We start from the raw sequence: 18,331 nt of genomic DNA, 5'->3' as shown, positions 1-18,331 counted from the left end.
TTTTGCATAAGAGACTTGTCGATAACAACTTTTCTACGTAGAATAGTTGTCGATAACAACTTTTCTGCGTAGAACTATTGTCGATAACAACATTCCTGCATAGAAGTGTTGTCGATAACGTATTTTTTGCATAGAACTGTTGTCGATAACAGTTTTTCTGCATAGAACTACTGTCGATAACAACTTTTCTGAACGAAACTGATGTCGATAACTACTTTATTACTTCAAAAAATTGTCGATAGCAACGTGTTTGCGTTGAAAGGTCGTTGATATTAACATTTTTCATAGAAATATTGTCAATAACAACTTTTCTTCATATAACTGTCTCCGATAACAAGTTTTCTGCACATAACTGTTGTCGACAACAATTTTTATGCATGGAACTTTTTTGGATAGAACTGTTGTCGATAACAACTTTTCTGCATAGAACTACTGTCGATAACAACTTTTCTCCATAGAAATACTGTCGATAAGAAGATTTCTGCATAGAACGGCTGTCGATAACAACATTTCTGCACGAAATTGTTGTCGACATTTTTTCTGCATAGAAATGTTGTCGATAACTCCTTTGTTGCAACTTTATTACAACGTTTTTGCGTTGAAAAGTTTTCGATATTAAATTTTATTTATAAAAATATTTTCGATAACAGCTTTTCAGCATAGAGCTGTTGTCGATAACATCTTATCTGCATAGAACTGTTGTCGACAACAGCTTTTCTGCATTGAACAATTGTTATTAACAACTTTTCTGCATAGAACCACTGCCGATAAGAAATTTTCTTAAAATTGTTGTCGATAACAACTTTTCGCATAGTTATCAACAACAAATTTTCTTCATAGAACTGTTGTCGATAAAAACTTTTCGGCTTAGAAGTGTTTTCGCTAACAACTTTTTGCCCGAAACTGTTGTCGATAACTACTTTACTGCTTGAAAAATGTCGATAACAACTTTTTTGCGTAGAAAAGTTGTCGATATCTACTTTTATTCGTAGAAAAATTGTCGATAACTACTGTTCTCCAGAGAACTGTTGTCGGCAACAAGTTTTCTTCAAATAATTGTTGTCGATAACTACTCTTCTGCACAGAAATGTTGCCGATAACTACTTAACTGCTTGATAAGAATGTCCATAACAACTTTTTTGCGTATAAAACTTGTCGATAGTTAATTTGCCAAATTGGCGATAACAACTTTGTTGATAGAAACTTTATTAAAAAAAACAAAACAAACAACAAAAACGAAAACGAAACAAATTGTCGATTACAACTTTTCTGTATAGAAATTTTTCGATAAAAACGTTTCTGCATGTTGAACAAATTTTTAACTAGAAAAATTGTCGATAATAAATTTCCTGCTTTGAACTATAGTCGACAAATACTTTCCTGCATAAAAATATTGTCGATAACAACTTTCCTGTAGAGAATTGTTGTCGATAACATTTTTTCTGCGTAGATTGTTGTCGATAGCAGCCTTTCTGCATAGAACTTTTGGCGATAACATGTCTTCTGGATGTAACTGTTGTCGATAACAACTTTTCTGCATAGAACTGTTGACGATAATAACTTAACTGCATAGAACTGTTGTCGATAACATATAGAACTGCTGTCGATAACAATATTCCTTCAAAGAACTATTGTCTATAAGAAGTTGTCTGCATAGAAAAGTTGTCGATAGCAGCTTTTCTGCATGGAAAATTTGTCGATAAAAACGTTTCTTCATAGAACTGTTGTCGATGACAAGTTTTCTGCATTACTGTTGTCAATTATATCTTTGCTGTATAGAAAAGATTTCGATAACAACTTTTCTGCATAGAACTGTTGTCGATAAAAACGTTTCTGCACAGAACTTCTGTTGATAACAACTTTTGTACATAGAACTGTTTTTTCTGCATAGAACTGATATCGATAACAATTTTCTGGACAAAACTACCGTCGATAACAACTTTTCATCATAGAACTTTTGTCGATAACAACTTTTCTGCATAGACCTGTTGTCGATAACAACTTTCCTGTATAGAATTGTAGTCGATAACACCTTTTCTGCGTAGAATTGTTGTTGATAACAGCCTTTTTGCATAGAACTACTGTCGATAACAAATTTCCTGAACGAAACTGTTGACGATAACTACTTTATTGCTTCAAAAAATGTTCAAATATTCAAATATTGTCGATAACAACTTTTTTTCATAGAACTGTTGTCGATAACAACTTTTCTGCATAGAACGGTGGTCCATAACTACTTTACTGCTTCAAAAAATTGCTGATAACAATTTTTTGGGTTTCAAAAATTTCCGATATTAAAGAGGGGTACACACGATCAGTTTTGACTGTCAATTTTCCTTTCATAGAAAGGATTTTGATAACAACTTTTCTTCATATAAAATTTGTCGATAACACTGTGCGACAACAAAAAAAAAATGACGAGGAAAATCGAGTAGATTATGAAAGTAGAGCTAAAAATATGAGACACGTGTATCGGCGTTTTAAAAGTTTACGTCGGAAAGTAACCAAAATAGGCGGGGCAAGTTCAGCCCATTTTTAATTTTTTCGAAATATTCGAGTTAAGATATCTTTGAATCCTTGCATTTCAGGTATATAGTGTCTTTGGCAACTTTACAGAGGAGTATGTGGGCAATATTTTTGTTAAAAATTTTAACCCTCATGCGGTTCATCAAAGGGGTCTTTTTTGTCCTTTTTTCAAAAATCTTTCAAAAACTCCTTAAAAATGTGATTGTATCAAATCCAAATATTCTACAAAATTGTTCGCCATAAAATTTTACTATAGGTCTCAGAATACACCAAATCTGTAGCTCTTGTCTAATCGCCTGGAATCACTAAAAACGAAAAACACGATTTAGGGTTAAAGTCGGACTTCATCTGAGTTTATTCCAAATTGTCCAACAAATCATAATTTTAGAGGGATGACGTCAAAGACAAAAATATTCTCCGTCAAATTTTACTATAGGTCACCAAAGAAATGAAATGCCTATTTACATTATATATCATAAAAATATCAGTATCAATTTTGCTGAAAAAACATGAAAATATTTCCCAATCTTTTTGATGAAAAATTGTTCCTTCTTTTTTCGAGTTTATACATGAAAGTAATGTGAAACTTGGTTATAGGTGAAAAGTGTCAAAAGATGAAAAATTCTACACAAAATTTCAATATGAGTTACAGAATAAACCATATATCTAGCTATACTATTTCCTTAAAAAAATTAGATTCCAAATTTATATATATTTGGATGAAATTATATGTTTTAATTTTGGACTGTTAATTTTACATAATTCCATACTGGATCAAAATCTAGCAAAATCCTTTACTTTTTGGGAATATTGTGAAAGGAAGAAATGTTCCAAATAAAATTTCATTATGGGTCTCTGAATAAAAGAAATCTGTAACCATAGTATATAACATTCTTAGCAGCACTTGTTTTTGATATATATATGAAGAAAAGACAAAATTTTTTAGTTTTCCATAAAAAAAAGTATTAAAAATTTTTTTTAAGCTACATGAATGATTTTTGGTACATACATTGGGAAAAAAATCCCATTCTTAAATCTGTTCGAGATACTTATTTTGGTTGTTGCGCGCAAAAGTTATGGCGGTTTCAATTCTGATAAAAAGAAAAAAAATTTTAAAACACTCTAATCATTATATTGAGAAACTCTCTTAATTATAGGCTCCCTACATACTATATGGTTACTGAGGTCCCATAACTTTAGTGAAAAAGTTGTAAATTTTCGCGAAAATTAGGAAAGCATTCAAAACAATTGGTAGTTTACAACTTGTTCTAATAAAATTCAAGCTGTTTATGCATCTGAAAAATATATAAAAAATATGCACGTAATCTAAACATCGCGAAGATTCAAATGAAACCAAAACTATACAAATCCGTTTAGCGGTTTGCATATTATAGCAAAAAACAAAAAATATATTGAGGAAATTTATAAAATTTTTGTAAAAGAAAATATTTATTAAAATTTATTTTGTGAGTTAGTTGAACAAAATGTAAGAAAAATAGGTCGGAGTTTTTCTTCTATTTTAGTTAAATTCCACGCAATAAATCACATTTTTTATTCTAATCACTTCTCGAAAACACGCTAACATCTAGCAGAAGATATGGATATCTTTCAAATAAATGTTGGGTTCCTTTAAATGGGGTATAATCTTGAAATAAAATTGTATCGGGTAATGTTCATTTTGAAATGCGTGTAAATCGCGAAATCCTCAAAATCACTTGATGCGCATGCGGTTTACCAATACAGCGAATTCTTCTCTTTTAATTTGTACACATTTGCCAGGATTTACTTTGGCCGCTAAGATGTAGCATCGTCTGCAGTTTAGTGTGCAACAAACTGTATTACGCTTATATTTTGCACAAAGTGCATACACTTTTTATGCGCATCCGATTTCACTATCAACCGTGAAAAAATACATCGATCTAAACATATTTCAATAAAATCCATCAAAAACCGTGGATGTAGCATCACACAGTATTTTTTTGATAAATCGGACACAGCTCCCATGCCACTAAATTTTTCAAACCGCTGTTTTCGCACAAACGCGAGTGATGATTCATTTTTTCATTGAAATGGAAACGATCCACATAAAACGCGAATTAGTCAGCGATATTTTGAAAAACATTTTTCGCAAATTTTTCAACTTTTGCAGTAGCCATTTCCGCCGTTCTAGTAGATGGATTTTTACGATCTGTGATTCATATGATCCGGATCGTCGAAAAACTAAAATATCGCGGGGTACCAGCACACTCAAAACGATATTGTAAATACTGTACCCAAAAAATAGTTTTTTTAGAAAAAATATCGCACTAAATTTTGGCCTTTGGCAGTAGATTACTCTGCTGCTGTGTGGGTTACATACTTAATATACATATCAGATTATGCGAAATCGCGAGTTCTTTAGTCCTATAATTGGTTTTTCGAAATATCCGAATGCGCGTCCCAGTTACATAAAAAATACAAAAAACACCTGAAATCCGGCTTCAAAATGTCAGCATCCGTAAAAGGTGGATCCAGTGGAAATTTTGGAAAGTGATACATTAGAAGTGTAATCTTCATTTTGTGTTCTCCAACTTTTACTTTGGACAGATGTCCGTCATTTGAATCGTTTAATCAGAAATCGAATAGCAATGTAAAAAACCTGTTTAGATTCAGCGTTTTTTACCTATGGTTTTTCCTTTACGCGGTCGTAACTTCCACGTAAATTAAATTTTTTTTGCTAATTTTTTGAGCTTTGTACAAAAACATCTAAATTAATCCAGCAATAGTCATAGTTACTGGCAAACTACAAAAGTTTGCGTATTAAAATAGTGCAAACCTTGGCTTCATGGAAACTAAAAAATTTTGACTTTTCCTCATATATATATATATATATATATATATATTTCCTAATTTTCATACAGTTTGTCGTTGTGATTGGATACTGTAAATATCATATTGATGGTTTTTCGTTGTGAATTCATACAGAAGATGTTGTACGTTCCATTTATAATGCTTTTGAAATATTTGTGGTGCATATATATATGGAATATAAAAAACACACCTTAGACCTGCCCAAATTGCGTATTTTTAGTACTTTCAACTTAAATTCCGTAGTTTGGATAAGCCATTGCTTGCTTATATTGTAAGTGAAAATACATTAGAGGTCTACGGCTATGGTCAAGTGAAAATATAGGTGTCATATGGGCTCTCACATGCACAATTTGGTGTGGTCCAAAAAACTACAATGATGGGACTAACTCCTACTTTGGTGGCATTTAGGGAATTAACACTAGCATTTGACATAAATAGCTGTATCATGAATGACCATAACGAACTCAGTTACGATATAGTCATTTATGTCAATTTCTATGGTTTATTCCGTAAATGCCACCAAACTAGGAGTTAGTCCCATCGTTGTAGTTTTTGGACCACACCAAATTGTGCATGTGAGAGCCCATATAACACCTATATTTTCACTTGACCATAGCTGTAGACCTGTAATGTATTTTCATTTACAATATAAGCAACCAATGGCTTATCCAAACTACGGAACTAAAGTTGAAAGTACTAAAAATACGCAATTTGGGCAGGTCCAAGGTGTGTTTTTTATATTCCAAATATATATGCACCACAAATATTTCAAAAGCATTATAAATGGAACGTACAACATCTTCTGTATGAATTCACAACGAAAAACCATCAATATGATATTTACAGTATCCAATCACAACGACAAACAAAAATTGGGAAATATGGCCCTAAAACATATATATCAAAAACAAGTGCTGCTAAGAATGTTATATACTATGGTTACAGATTTCTTTTATTCAGAGACCCATAATGAAATTTTATTTGGAACATTTCTTCCTTTAACAATATTCCCAAAAAGTAAAGGATTTTGCTAGATTTTGATCCAGTATGGAATTATGTAAAATTAACAGTCCAAAATTAAAACATATAATTTCATCCAAATATATATAAATTTGGAATCTAATTTTTTTAAGGAAATAGTATAGCTAGATATATGGTTTATTCTGTAACTCATAGTGAAATTTTGTGTAGAATTTTTCATCTTTTGACACTTTTCACCTATAACCAAGTTTCACATTACTTTCATGTATAAACTCGAAAAAAGAAGGAACAATTTTTCATCAAAAAGATTGGGAAATATTTTCATGTTTTTTCAGCAAAATTGATACTGATATTTTTATGATATATAATGTAAATAGGCATTTCATTTCTTTGGTGACCTATAGTAAAATTTGACGGAGAATATTTTTGTCTTTGACGTCATCCCTCTAAAATTATGATTTGTTGGACAATTTGGAATAAACTCAGATGAAGTCCGACTTTAACCCTAAATCGTGTTTTTCGTTTTTAGTGATTCCAGGCGATTAGACAAGAGCTACAGATTTGGTGTATTCTGGGACCTATAGTAAAATTTTATGGCGAACAATTTTGTAGAATATTTGGATTTGATACAATCACATTTTTAAGGAGTTTTTGAAAGATTTTTGAAGAAGGACAAAAAAGACCCCTTTGATGAACCGCATGAGGGTTAAAATTTTTAACAAAAATATTGCCCACATACTCCTCTGTAAAGTTGCCAAAGACACTATATACCTGAAATGCAAGGATTCAAAGATATCTTAACTCGAATATTTCGAAAAAATTAAAAATGGGCGGAACTTGCCCCGCCTATTTTGGTTACTTTCCGACGTAAACTTTTAAAACGCCGATACACGTGTCTCATATTTTTAGCTCTACTTTCATAATCTACTCGATTTTTCCCATCATTTTGAAAAAAAATTGAATTTTGTTGCACAGTGTAATAAATTTTGATAAAAATTGTCTATAAATATTTTCTTCATAGAAAAATTGACGGTAACCAATTTTCTTTACAGAAAAGTTATCGATAATAAATTTTCTTTATAAGAATGTAAGCGATAAAAATTTTTCTTCATAGCTTTGCTTCAAAAGCTTCAGATAACAATATTTCATCTTAGAAAAGTTTTTTTATAACTTTTCTTCATGAAAAAGAAGTCGATAACAATTATTGTTCACAGAAAGGTTGTCGTTGAAGGCTTTACACTTAGTGAAATTATCGATAACAATTTTTCTTTATAAATACTTTGTCGATAACTTCTTTTCAAGATGGAAAAGTTGACGAATCGCTTCATGAACATGATATATCTTCTTTAACAAATGGATCAAGTTTAGACAGTACGAAATATTTCAAACCACCGTAAGCTGTGAAATGTATTGTGTAAATCACACATCATATAGCTCCGTTTGACACAAACGACCTAATGAATCATCATTTGTCCAAACAATGAAAACAATATCTCTTAGATATCGTCTGTGAAGAACAAAAAATGTGAAAAAATATTTAAACCGGTTTCTTCCGTAGGCGTGTGGGTTACATGCTCTTGTAACCTGTGTTACATTAAACACTTTTATAGACGACTTGGAAAATCGGAAGTTTACTGTGGTTGTTTATTTATTTATTTTTAATAACGTTAATCACAGTCTAACGAAATCACTCAAATGGTTCTTAGCAAAGCGCGTAGGTCAGTGAACCTAGTAATTATAGGAAGTTGTTGGTGGTTATTAAGTAACTGAATTACAATGTAATTAATTTCAATTGAAACTGTTTACTTCAGACCTGCTTACATCAGCAACAAAACGGGGAAGACAACAAAATAGTAAATAAATTGCTACGTACTCGTAAAGGCTATATCAATTTAAAACAAAGTTTGTTTCTGAAAAATAATAAAAATTTTCCATTTTTGTTTTTTCAAAATAGTCTGGCTTAATCCCATTGTTGTTGTTTTAATATTTTAAAACAACTATTTTATTAGTGGAAAAGATTTGGCATTGTTCGCCAAGGGGTAAGGCAGGGAATACTATAGTTTCGATCCACGCCACTGGATCTCATCAGTTCCCTTGTTTCTTGTTTGTGGATATTCTCCACCGAAGTTATTTTTCAATAACTTCTTCAACAAGAAACTTTTTATACCCAAACATCAATCGTCAGCTCGAAGTATAAAGGTAAGCAAAGAAAAAAGTTCAATGAGAAGTTTTTCCTTGGCAACCTCATACAACTCCGACGAAAGTGTCTGCGAAACAATTCAAACCTCTTCCACTTGTATGTGTCGTCGAATTTTGACGAATGCACACACCAAAATTTGGTTGGTCTGCTTTACAGCAAAAACAACACACGTCGTGCCAGTGTCTTCAATTTGACTCGGAGTTGTATGAGGTTGCCAAGGAAAAACTTCTCATTGAACTTTTTTCTTTGCTTACCTTTATACTTCGAGCTGACGATTGATGTTTGGGTATAAAAAGTTTCTTGTTGAAGAAGTTATTGAAAAATAACTTCGGTGGAGAATATCCACAAACAAGAAACAAGGGAACTGATGAGATCCAGTGGCGTGGATCGAAACTATAGTATTCCCTGCCTTACCCCTTGGCGAACAATGCCAAATCTTTTCCACTAATAAAATAGTTGTTTTAAAATATTAAAACAACAACAATGGGATTAAGCCAGACTATTTTGAAAAAACAAAATTGCAAACGCTATCCCAATAAAAAAACGCCACAATGCTTCATACAAATTTTCCGATAAAAACTATTCAATGACGAACAGTAGTCGATAACACAGTTGCTATTCTACAACTATTCTTTTGCTATTCTTTACAACTATTCAGTTGTCGTTAACATCTATTTTATAACGAACAGTTGTCGATAACAAACATTCTATGGCGAAGAGTTGTCGATAACAACTAATTTATGACGAACAATTGACGATAACAACTATTTTATGATGAACAGTCGTCGATAACAAATATTTTATGACGAATAGTTGTGGATGACAACTATTCTGTTACGAAAAATTGTCGATAGCAACTATTCTATGACGAATATTTGTCGATAACAACTGTATCTATGACGAACAGTTGTCAATAACAACTATTATATGTTGTTGATAGCAACTATTCTGTGTCGAACATAATAACTTTTCGATGTCGAACAGTTGTCGATAACAACTGTTCTGTTGCGAACAGGTGTTGATAACAGCTATTCTGTGACAAACAGTTGTCGATAGCAACTATTCTGTGATGAACAGTGGGCGATAACAACTATTCTGTGAGGAACAGTTGTCGATAACAACTATTCTATGACGAACAGTTGTCGATAAAAACTGTTCTATGACGAACAGTTGCTGATAACAACTATTCTACGGCGAACAGGTGTTGATAACAGCTATTCTGTGACAAACAGTTGTCGATAGCAACTATTCTGTGATGAACAGTGGGCGATAACAACTATTCTCTGAGGAACAGTTGTCGATAACAACTATTCTATGACAAACAGTTGTCGATAACAACTATTCTATGACGAACAGTTGTCGATAACAACTATTCGATGACGAAAAATTTTCGATAACAACTATTCTATGAGGAACAGTTGTCGATAACAACTATTATATGACGAACAGTTATCGATAGCAACTATTCTATACTGAACAGTAGTCGAAAATAAAGTTTCTATAACGGAAAGTTTTCGATAGCAACTTTCATATAAAGAAAATTTGTCGATAACAACGTTTTTCAACGAAAAGTTGTCGATAATAGCTATTCGATGACGAATAGTTGCCGATAATAACTCTAATATGACGAACCATTGTCGATAACACCTATTCCGTGACGAACAGTTGTCGAAAATAACTATTCTATGAAGAACAATTGTCGATAACAACTATTCTATGACAGACAGTTATCTATAAAAAATTTTGTATGACGAACAATTGTCGATAACAACTATTCTATGACGAAAAGTGTTTAATAACAACGAAATTTTGTCGATTACATCTTCTCTATAACAAAAAGTTGTCGATAACAAATTGCCTATAAAGAAAATTTTTCGATAGTAACGTTTTTAACGAAAAATTGCCGATTCTATGACGAAGAGTTGTCGATAGCAAGTTTTCGAAAGCAACTTTCATATAAAGAAAATTTGTCGATAACAACGTTTTTCAACGAAAAGTTGTCGATAATAGCTATTCGATGACGAATAGTTGCCGATAATAACTCTTATATGACGAACCATTGTCGATAACACCAATTCCGTGACGAACAGTTGTCGAAAATAACTATTCTATGAAGAAAAATTGTCGATAACAACTATTCTATGACAGACAGTTATCGATAAAAAATTTTGTATGACGAACAATTGTCGATAAGAACCATTCTATGACCAAAAGTGTTTGATAACAACGAAATTTTGTCGATAACAACTTTTCTATAACTAAAGGGTGTCGATAACATTCTTTCTAGAATAAAAAGTTGTCTATAACGATAAGTTGTCGACGACAACTTTTCTATAACGAAAAGGTGTCAATGACAACCTTTCTATACTGACAACTCTTCTATAACGAAAAATTCAGGACTTTTTTATAACGATATCAACAACTTTTCTATAACGAAACATTTTCGATAACTTCCTTTACATAATAAAAAGTTGTCGATAACAAGTTTTATAGTGAAAAGTATTCGAAAGCAAATTTTCTATAATGTACAGTTACCTATAACAACGTTTGTATCGTGAAAAATTGTCGAGAACAATTTCTCTATAACGAAAATTTGTATATAACAGTTTTTATATAACAAAAAGTTGTCGATAACAATAAAAAGTTTGCCGATAACAACTTTTCCATAACAAAATGTTGCCAATAAAATTTTTCTTTAAGAAAAAGTTGTAGATAACAGCAGTTTCTATAACGAAAAGTTATCGATAACAAATTTCCTTTAGCAAAAAAGTTATCGACAACGGCAAAGAGTTGTCAATAACCGCCTTTTTATAACGAAAAGTTGTCGATAAAAAATATTCTATAGCGAAAACATGCCAATAAAATTTGCTTATAACGAAAAGTCTTCGATAACAAATTTTATATTATGAAAAGTTGTCTACAGTAACTTTTTTATAACGAAAGTCTGTCGATAATAACTTTTCTATAACGAAGAGTTGTCGATAACAACTTTTCTATAGTCAAACGTTATCGATGTCTATCAATCAAAAATTGTCCATAAATTTTCACAAAAATCGCCGATAACTTTTCCATTTCGTTTCTATATCCTATAGAGAGGAATAATTTGAAATTTTGAATTCAGTTTTTATCGGTTTGTTTTTGTTGTTTTATTAAAATTTAAAATAAATAAAGTTTTCTTTTTCGTATAACAATTATTTCGAAATTTTTTCTAATACCCACAAAATCACAATTTCCCATAATCCTGCTTAATCATGTCTGCTGCCTTTTCGGCAATCATAAAAATGGGACCATTAGGATGTCCCGCCACCAGTTTCGGCATAATGCTGGCATCCACCACACGTAACTTCTTGATGCCATGCACCCTCAACCTAGGGTCCACAACAGCTTCGGGATCTGTAGGTGGACCCATTTTTGCCGTACCAGATTGATGATAAATCGTAAAGGTCAGCTGGCGTATGTAGCACTGCAAATAGTCTCGCGAAGTAATATCTGGATAATGCCGACAACTGGGAATATGTTGCTGCAGGAGAGTGGCATTAATCCTCCTCATGGCGGGCTGTTCTAACAAATGTATGATTTTCTGTAGACCCTTTACCAGGACATCCATATCGTAAGGATCCTGCAGGTAATTGGGATATATCAAAGGATGTTGGGCGGGATCTTTGCTGCGTAAAATTATGCGTCCCTTACTGCGAGCCTGCAGTAACATGGCAAATATCAAGAAAACGCTTTTGTTGTTCTCCACAACATCATCGTATAGGGCGTGTAGGATATCCGGTTTAATGCCAATGGCCGATGCTAGGAAGACATTTTCGTGAAAGGCCCCAGGAGTGGTAAATAATTCCAGCTCCGGCCAACCATCAGGATCTTTGGGATTTTGTAAATCATAAAATGCAATGGCTTCCACTGCCCCGGGCAGGGACAGCATGCTATTCCTGGTATCCATTTTAACAATTTCCCCAATGTCAAAGAAATCCTGCACCGTCAAGGTTGTTTCATTGGTGACAATATTCAAAGCGGGGGCTATGTGATCTTGGAGATTGTAACCCACTGCCAGATTTGCCACAGGTTCAATACCCACATCTACTAAATGTTTTGCTGGACCCACTCCTGATAACATCAGCAGTTGAGGAGTGTTTATGGCTCCGGCGGATAATATAACCTCCATGCGTGCCCTTACCTCAAATGATTGACCATCGGATTCAAACACGACCCCATAGGCCTTCTTTGTACTTGGGTCAATCAACACCTTGGTGACCATGGCAAATTTCTTAATGTGCAAATTGGGACGTTTACCTTTGATAGGATACAGATAAGCCCGATTGGCACTCCAGCGTATGGACTGATCAGTGGTGGTTTGAATGTAAGAAACTCCAACTTGTCTTCGACCATTATAATCCACATAATCACTGCCATTTTGTATGGCAGCCAATACAAAAGCCTTGCTTACTTGGGAACGCCACTGGGCATAGGCAACCTTGACCGGGCCATTGCGTCCAACATATTCCTCATCAGCATTGGGCACCAAAGAACCTTCCAGCTTCTTAAAGTAAGGCAGCACATCTTCGTAACTCCATCCTTCATTGCCCATTTCGGCCCAGGTGTCGTAGTCACGTCTATTGCCTCTGGTGTAAATCATGTAATTCAGCACCGATGAACCACCCATGACCTTGCCCCTTGGAAAGTTGCAACGTTTGTCCTTTAAACCCAAACAAAATTTATCCGAGGGTTGGGTACGATAAGCCCAATTAATATCATAATTGGCTTGCAGCATATTGGCCACAACCGGTATATCCATTGGCCACACCTCTGGGCCACCAGCCTCCAACAGCAACACCTTCCATGAGGGAATTTCCGATAATCGAGCCGCCAACGTGCAACCCGCTGTACCAGCACCCACAATCACAAAATCATAATTCTTTAAGATTTTTACGTTATTGTCACTGTATTCCCAGTTGGACATATTTACGCTCTCCCGGAAACGTTCCAGAACGAATGAGAAGAATGTACCAACCCCTTGTTGTTGAGCACCCACCGGCGGGAGGATGAAGGGAAAGAGAATGAAAACCGTAAACAGTATAATATGACGCCCGTACATTGTGCTCGTTTAAAGGTCAAAACACGACTAGACGCGGTCAAAATTACAAGGCATCTTCAACACTTTCCTAATGAAAGTGAGAGTTTGACAGACGGTTTGGTTGCAGTGCAAAAGTGACTAAGTGTCAAACTGTAAAAAGAGAAGATATTTGAAAATTTATATTTTTATAGAAAATGTAATCTTTAGGGCCAGTGGACAGTTTTCTCTATACATAAAAATTTCCTCAGCCACTGAGGACATTTTTTCTATAGGAAAATTTGGGCAGTTTTTTATGGACAAAATTCCTCCGTCGATGAGGACAGTTTTTTCTACAGAAAAAATTTCCTCAGGCCCCTGAGGACAGTTTTTATCTATATAAAAATTTCCTCAGGCCCCTGTGGACAGTTTTTTCTATAGAAAAAATTTCCTCAGGCCCCTGAGGACAGTTTTTTCTATAAAAAAAAGTCCTCAGGTCCCTGAGTATAGTTTTTTTTTATAGAAAAATTTCCTCAGGCCCCTGAGGACAGTTTTTTCTATAGAAAAATTTCCTCAGGTGCCTGAGGACAGTTTTTTCTATAGAAAAATTTCCTCAGGCCCCTGAGGACAGTTTTTATCTATATAAAAATTTCCTCAGGCCCCTGCGGACAGTTTTTTCTATATAAAAAATTTCCTCAGGCCCCTGAGGACAGTTTTTTCTATAAAAAAAAGTCCTCAGGTCCCTGAGTACAGTTTTTTTCTATAGAAAAAATTTCCTCAGGCCCCTGAGGACAGTTTTTTCTATAGAAAAATTTCCTCAGGTGCCTGAGGACAGTTTTTTCTATAGAAAAATTTCCTCAGGCCACTGAGGACAGTTTTTATCTATATAAAAATTTCCTCAGGCCCCTGTGGACAGTTCTTTCTATAGAAAAAATGTCCTCTGACCCCTGAGTACAGTTTTTTCTATAGAAAAAATTTCCTCAGGCCACTGAGTACAGTTTTTTTCTATAGAAAAAAACTCCTCAGGCCACTGAGGACAGTTTTTTCTATAGAAAAAATTTCCTCAGGCCCCTGAGGACAGTTTTTTCTATAGAAAAAAATTCCTCAGGCCCCTGAGGACAGTTTTTTCTATAGAAAAAAATTCCTCAGGCCCCTGAGGAATGTTTCTTCTATAGAAAATATTTCCTCAGGCCCCTGAGGACAGTTTTTTCTAAGGAAAAAATTCCTCAGGCACCTGAGGAAAGTTTCTTCTATAGAAAAATATTCCTCAGGCACCTGAGGAAAGTTTCTTCTATAGAAAAATATTCCTCAGGCCCCTGAGGAATGTTTCTTCTATAGAAAATATTTCCTCAGGCCCCTGATGTCTATCAATCAAAAATTGTCCATAAATTTTCACAAAAATCGCCGATAACTTTTCCATTTCGTTTCTATATCCTATAGAGAGGAATAATTTGAAATTTTGAATTCAGTTTTTATCGGTTTGTTTTTGTTGTTTTATTAAAATTTAAAATAAATAAAGTTTTCTTTTTCGTATAACAATTATTTCGAAATTTTTTCTAATACCCACAAAATCACAATTTCCCATAATCCTGCTTAATCATGTCTGCTGCCTTTTCGGCAATCATAAAAATGGGACCATTAGGATGTCCCGCCACCAGTTTCGGCATAATGCTGGCATCCACCACACGTAACTTCTTGATGCCATGCACCCTCAACCTAGGGTCCACAACAGCTTCGGGATCTGTAGGTGGACCCATTTTTGCCGTACCAGATTGATGATAAATCGTAAAGGTCAGCTGGCGTATGTAGCACTGCAAATAGTCTCGCGAAGTAATATCTGGATAATGCCGACAACTGGGAATATGTTGCTGCAGGAGAGTGGCATTAATCCTCCTCATGGCGGGCTGTTCTAACAAATGTATGATTTTCTGTAGACCCTTTACCAGGACATCCATATCGTAAGGATCCTGCAGGTAATTGGGATATATCAAAGGATGTTGGGCGGGATCTTTGCTGCGTAAAATTATGCGTCCCTTACTGCGAGCCTGCAGTAACATGGCAAATATCAAGAAAACGCTTTTGTTGTTCTCCACAACATCATCGTATAGGGCGTGTAGGATATCCGGTTTAATGCCAATGGCCGATGCTAGGAAGACATTTTCGTGAAAGGCCCCAGGAGTGGTAAATAATTCCAGCTCCGGCCAACCATCAGGATCTTTGGGATTTTGTAAATCATAAAATGCAATGGCTTCCACTGCCCCGGGCAGGGACAGCATGCTATTCCTGGTATCCATTTTAACAATTTCCCCAATGTCAAAGAAATCCTGCACCGTCAAGGTTGTTTCATTGGTGACAATATTCAAAGCGGGGGCTATGTGATCTTGGAGATTGTAACCCACTGCCAGATTTGCCACAGGTTCAATACCCACATCTACTAAATGTTTTGCTGGACCCACTCCTGATAACATCAGCAGTTGAGGAGTGTTTATGGCTCCGGCGGATAATATAACCTCCATGCGTGCCCTTACCTCAAATGATTGACCATCGGATTCAAACACGACCCCATAGGCCTTCTTTGTACTTGGGTCAATCAACACCTTGGTGACCATGGCAAATTTCTTAATGTGCAAATTGGGACGTTTACCTTTGATAGGATACAGATAAGCCCGATTGGCACTCCAGCGTATGGACTGATCAGTGGTGGTTTGAATGTAAGAAACTCCAACTTGTCTTCGACCATTATAATCCACATAATCACTGCCATTTTGTATGGCAGCCAATACAAAAGCCTTGCTTACTTGGGAACGCCACTGGGCATAGGCAACCTTGACCGGGCCATTGCGTCCAACATATTCCTCATCAGCATTGGGCACCAAAGAACCTTCCAGCTTCTTAAAGTAAGGCAGCACATCTTCGTAACTCCATCCTTCATTGCCCATTTCGGCCCAGGTGTCGTAGTCACGTCTATTGCCTCTGGTGTAAATCATGTAATTCAGCACCGATGAACCACCCATGACCTTGCCCCTTGGAAAGTTGCAACGTTTGTCCTTTAAACCCAAACAAAATTTATCCGAGGGTTGGGTACGATAAGCCCAATTAATATCATAATTGGCTTGCAGCATATTGGCCACAACCGGTATATCCATTGGCCACACCTCTGGGCCACCAGCCTCCAACAGCAACACCTTCCATGAGGGAATTTCCGATAATCGAGCCGCCAACGTGCAACCCGCTGTACCAGCACCCACAATCACAAAATCATAATTCTTTAAGATTTTTACGTTATTGTCACTGTATTCCCAGTTGGACATATTTACGCTCTCCCGGAAACGTTCCAGAACGAATGAGAAGAATGTACCAACCCCTTGTTGTTGAGCACCCACCGGCGGGAGGATGAAGGGAAAGAGAATGAAAACCGTAAACAGTATAATATGACGCCCGTACATTGTGCTCGTTTAAAGGTCAAAACACGACTAGACGCGGTCAAAATTACAAGGCATCTTCAACACTTTCCTAATGAAAGTGAGAGTTTGACAGACGGTTTGGTTGCAGTGCAAAAGTGACTAAGTGTCAAACTGTAAAAAGAGAAGATATTTGAAAATTTATATTTTTATAGAAAATGTAATCTTTAGGGCCAGTGGACAGTTTTCTCTATACATAAAAATTTCCTCAGCCACTGAGGACATTTTTTCTATAGGAAAATTTGGGCAGTTTTTTATGGACAAAATTCCTCCGTCGATGAGGACAGTTTTTTCTACAGAAAAAATTTCCTCAGGCCCCTGAGGACAGTTTTTATCTATATAAAAATTTCCTCAGGCCCCTGTGGACAGTTTTTTCTATAGAAAAAATTTCCTCAGGCCCCTGAGGACAGTTTTTTCTATAAAAAAAAGTCCTCAGGTCCCTGAGTATAGTTTTTTTTTATAGAAAAATTTCCTCAGGCCCCTGAGGACAGTTTTTTCTATAGAAAAATTTCCTCAGGTGCCTGAGGACAGTTTTTTCTATAGAAAAATTTCCTCAGGCCCCTGAGGACAGTTTTTATCTATATAAAAATTTCCTCAGGCCCCTGCGGACAGTTTTTTCTATATAAAAAATTTCCTCAGGCCCCTGAGGACAGTTTTTTCTATAAAAAAAAGTCCTCAGGTCCCTGAGTACAGTTTTTTTCTATAGAAAAAATTTCCTCAGGCCCCTGAGGACAGTTTTTTCTATAGAAAAATTTCCTCAGGTGCCTGAGGACAGTTTTTTCTATAGAAAAATTTCCTCAGGCCACTGAGGACAGTTTTTATCTATATAAAAATTTCCTCAGGCCCCTGTGGACAGTTCTTTCTATAGAAAAAATGTCCTCTGACCCCTGAGTACAGTTTTTTCTATAGAAAAAATTTCCTCAGGCCACTGAGTACAGTTTTTTTCTATAGAAAAAAACTCCTCAGGCCACTGAGGACAGTTTTTTCTATAGAAAAAATTTCCTCAGGCCCCTGAGGACAGTTTTTTCTATAGAAAAAAATTCCTCAGGCCCCTGAGGACAGTTTTTTCTATAGAAAAAAATTCCTCAGGCCCCTGAGGAATGTTTCTTCTATAGAAAATATTTCCTCAGGCCCCTGAGGACAGTTTTTTCTAAGGAAAAAATTCCTCAGGCACCTGAGGAAAGTTTCTTCTATAGAAAAATATTCCTCAGGCACCTGAGGAAAGTTTCTTCTATAGAAAAATATTCCTCAGGCCCCTGA

General features: G+C 35.2%; 2 protein-coding genes across 2 annotated transcripts; both read right to left on the bottom strand.

The window, feature by feature from the left end:
• Positions 1-11,693: 11,693 nt before the first annotated feature.
• Positions 11,694-15,188, bottom strand: LOC141397253 (glucose dehydrogenase [FAD, quinone]-like). The gene has a single exon (XM_073973359.1). The coding sequence runs from the start codon at positions 13,653-13,655 to the stop codon at positions 11,781-11,783; it is 1,875 nt and encodes a 624-aa protein (XP_073829460.1). The 5' UTR covers positions 13,656-15,188; the 3' UTR covers positions 11,694-11,780.
• Positions 13,644-17,045, bottom strand: LOC141397254 (glucose dehydrogenase [FAD, quinone]-like). The gene has a single exon (XM_073973360.1). It carries the CDS (start codon positions 16,919-16,921, stop codon positions 15,182-15,184), a length of 1,740 nt encoding a protein of 579 aa, XP_073829461.1. The 5' UTR covers positions 16,922-17,045; the 3' UTR covers positions 13,644-15,181.
• Between the last annotated feature and the right edge of the window lie 1,286 nt (positions 17,046-18,331).

This window comes from Musca autumnalis, unplaced genomic scaffold (genome assembly GCF_047663935.1).
Source record: "Musca autumnalis isolate F117 unplaced genomic scaffold, ASM4766393v1 scaffold_3, whole genome shotgun sequence".
In the NCBI taxonomy this organism is placed as follows: Eukaryota; Metazoa; Arthropoda; class Insecta; order Diptera; family Muscidae; genus Musca; species Musca autumnalis.
The sequence above is the reverse complement of the archived record's forward strand: the minus strand, read 5'-3'. Positions and strand labels throughout refer to the sequence as shown.

Coding starts and splice junctions, on each gene's coding strand:
- LOC141397254 (XM_073973360.1), bottom strand. CDS start 16,921: ATGTCCAACTGGGAATACAGTGACAATAACGTAAAAATCTTAAAGAAT.
- LOC141397253 (XM_073973359.1), bottom strand. CDS start 13,655: ATGTACGGGCGTCATATTATACTGTTTACGGTTTTCATTCTCTTTCCC.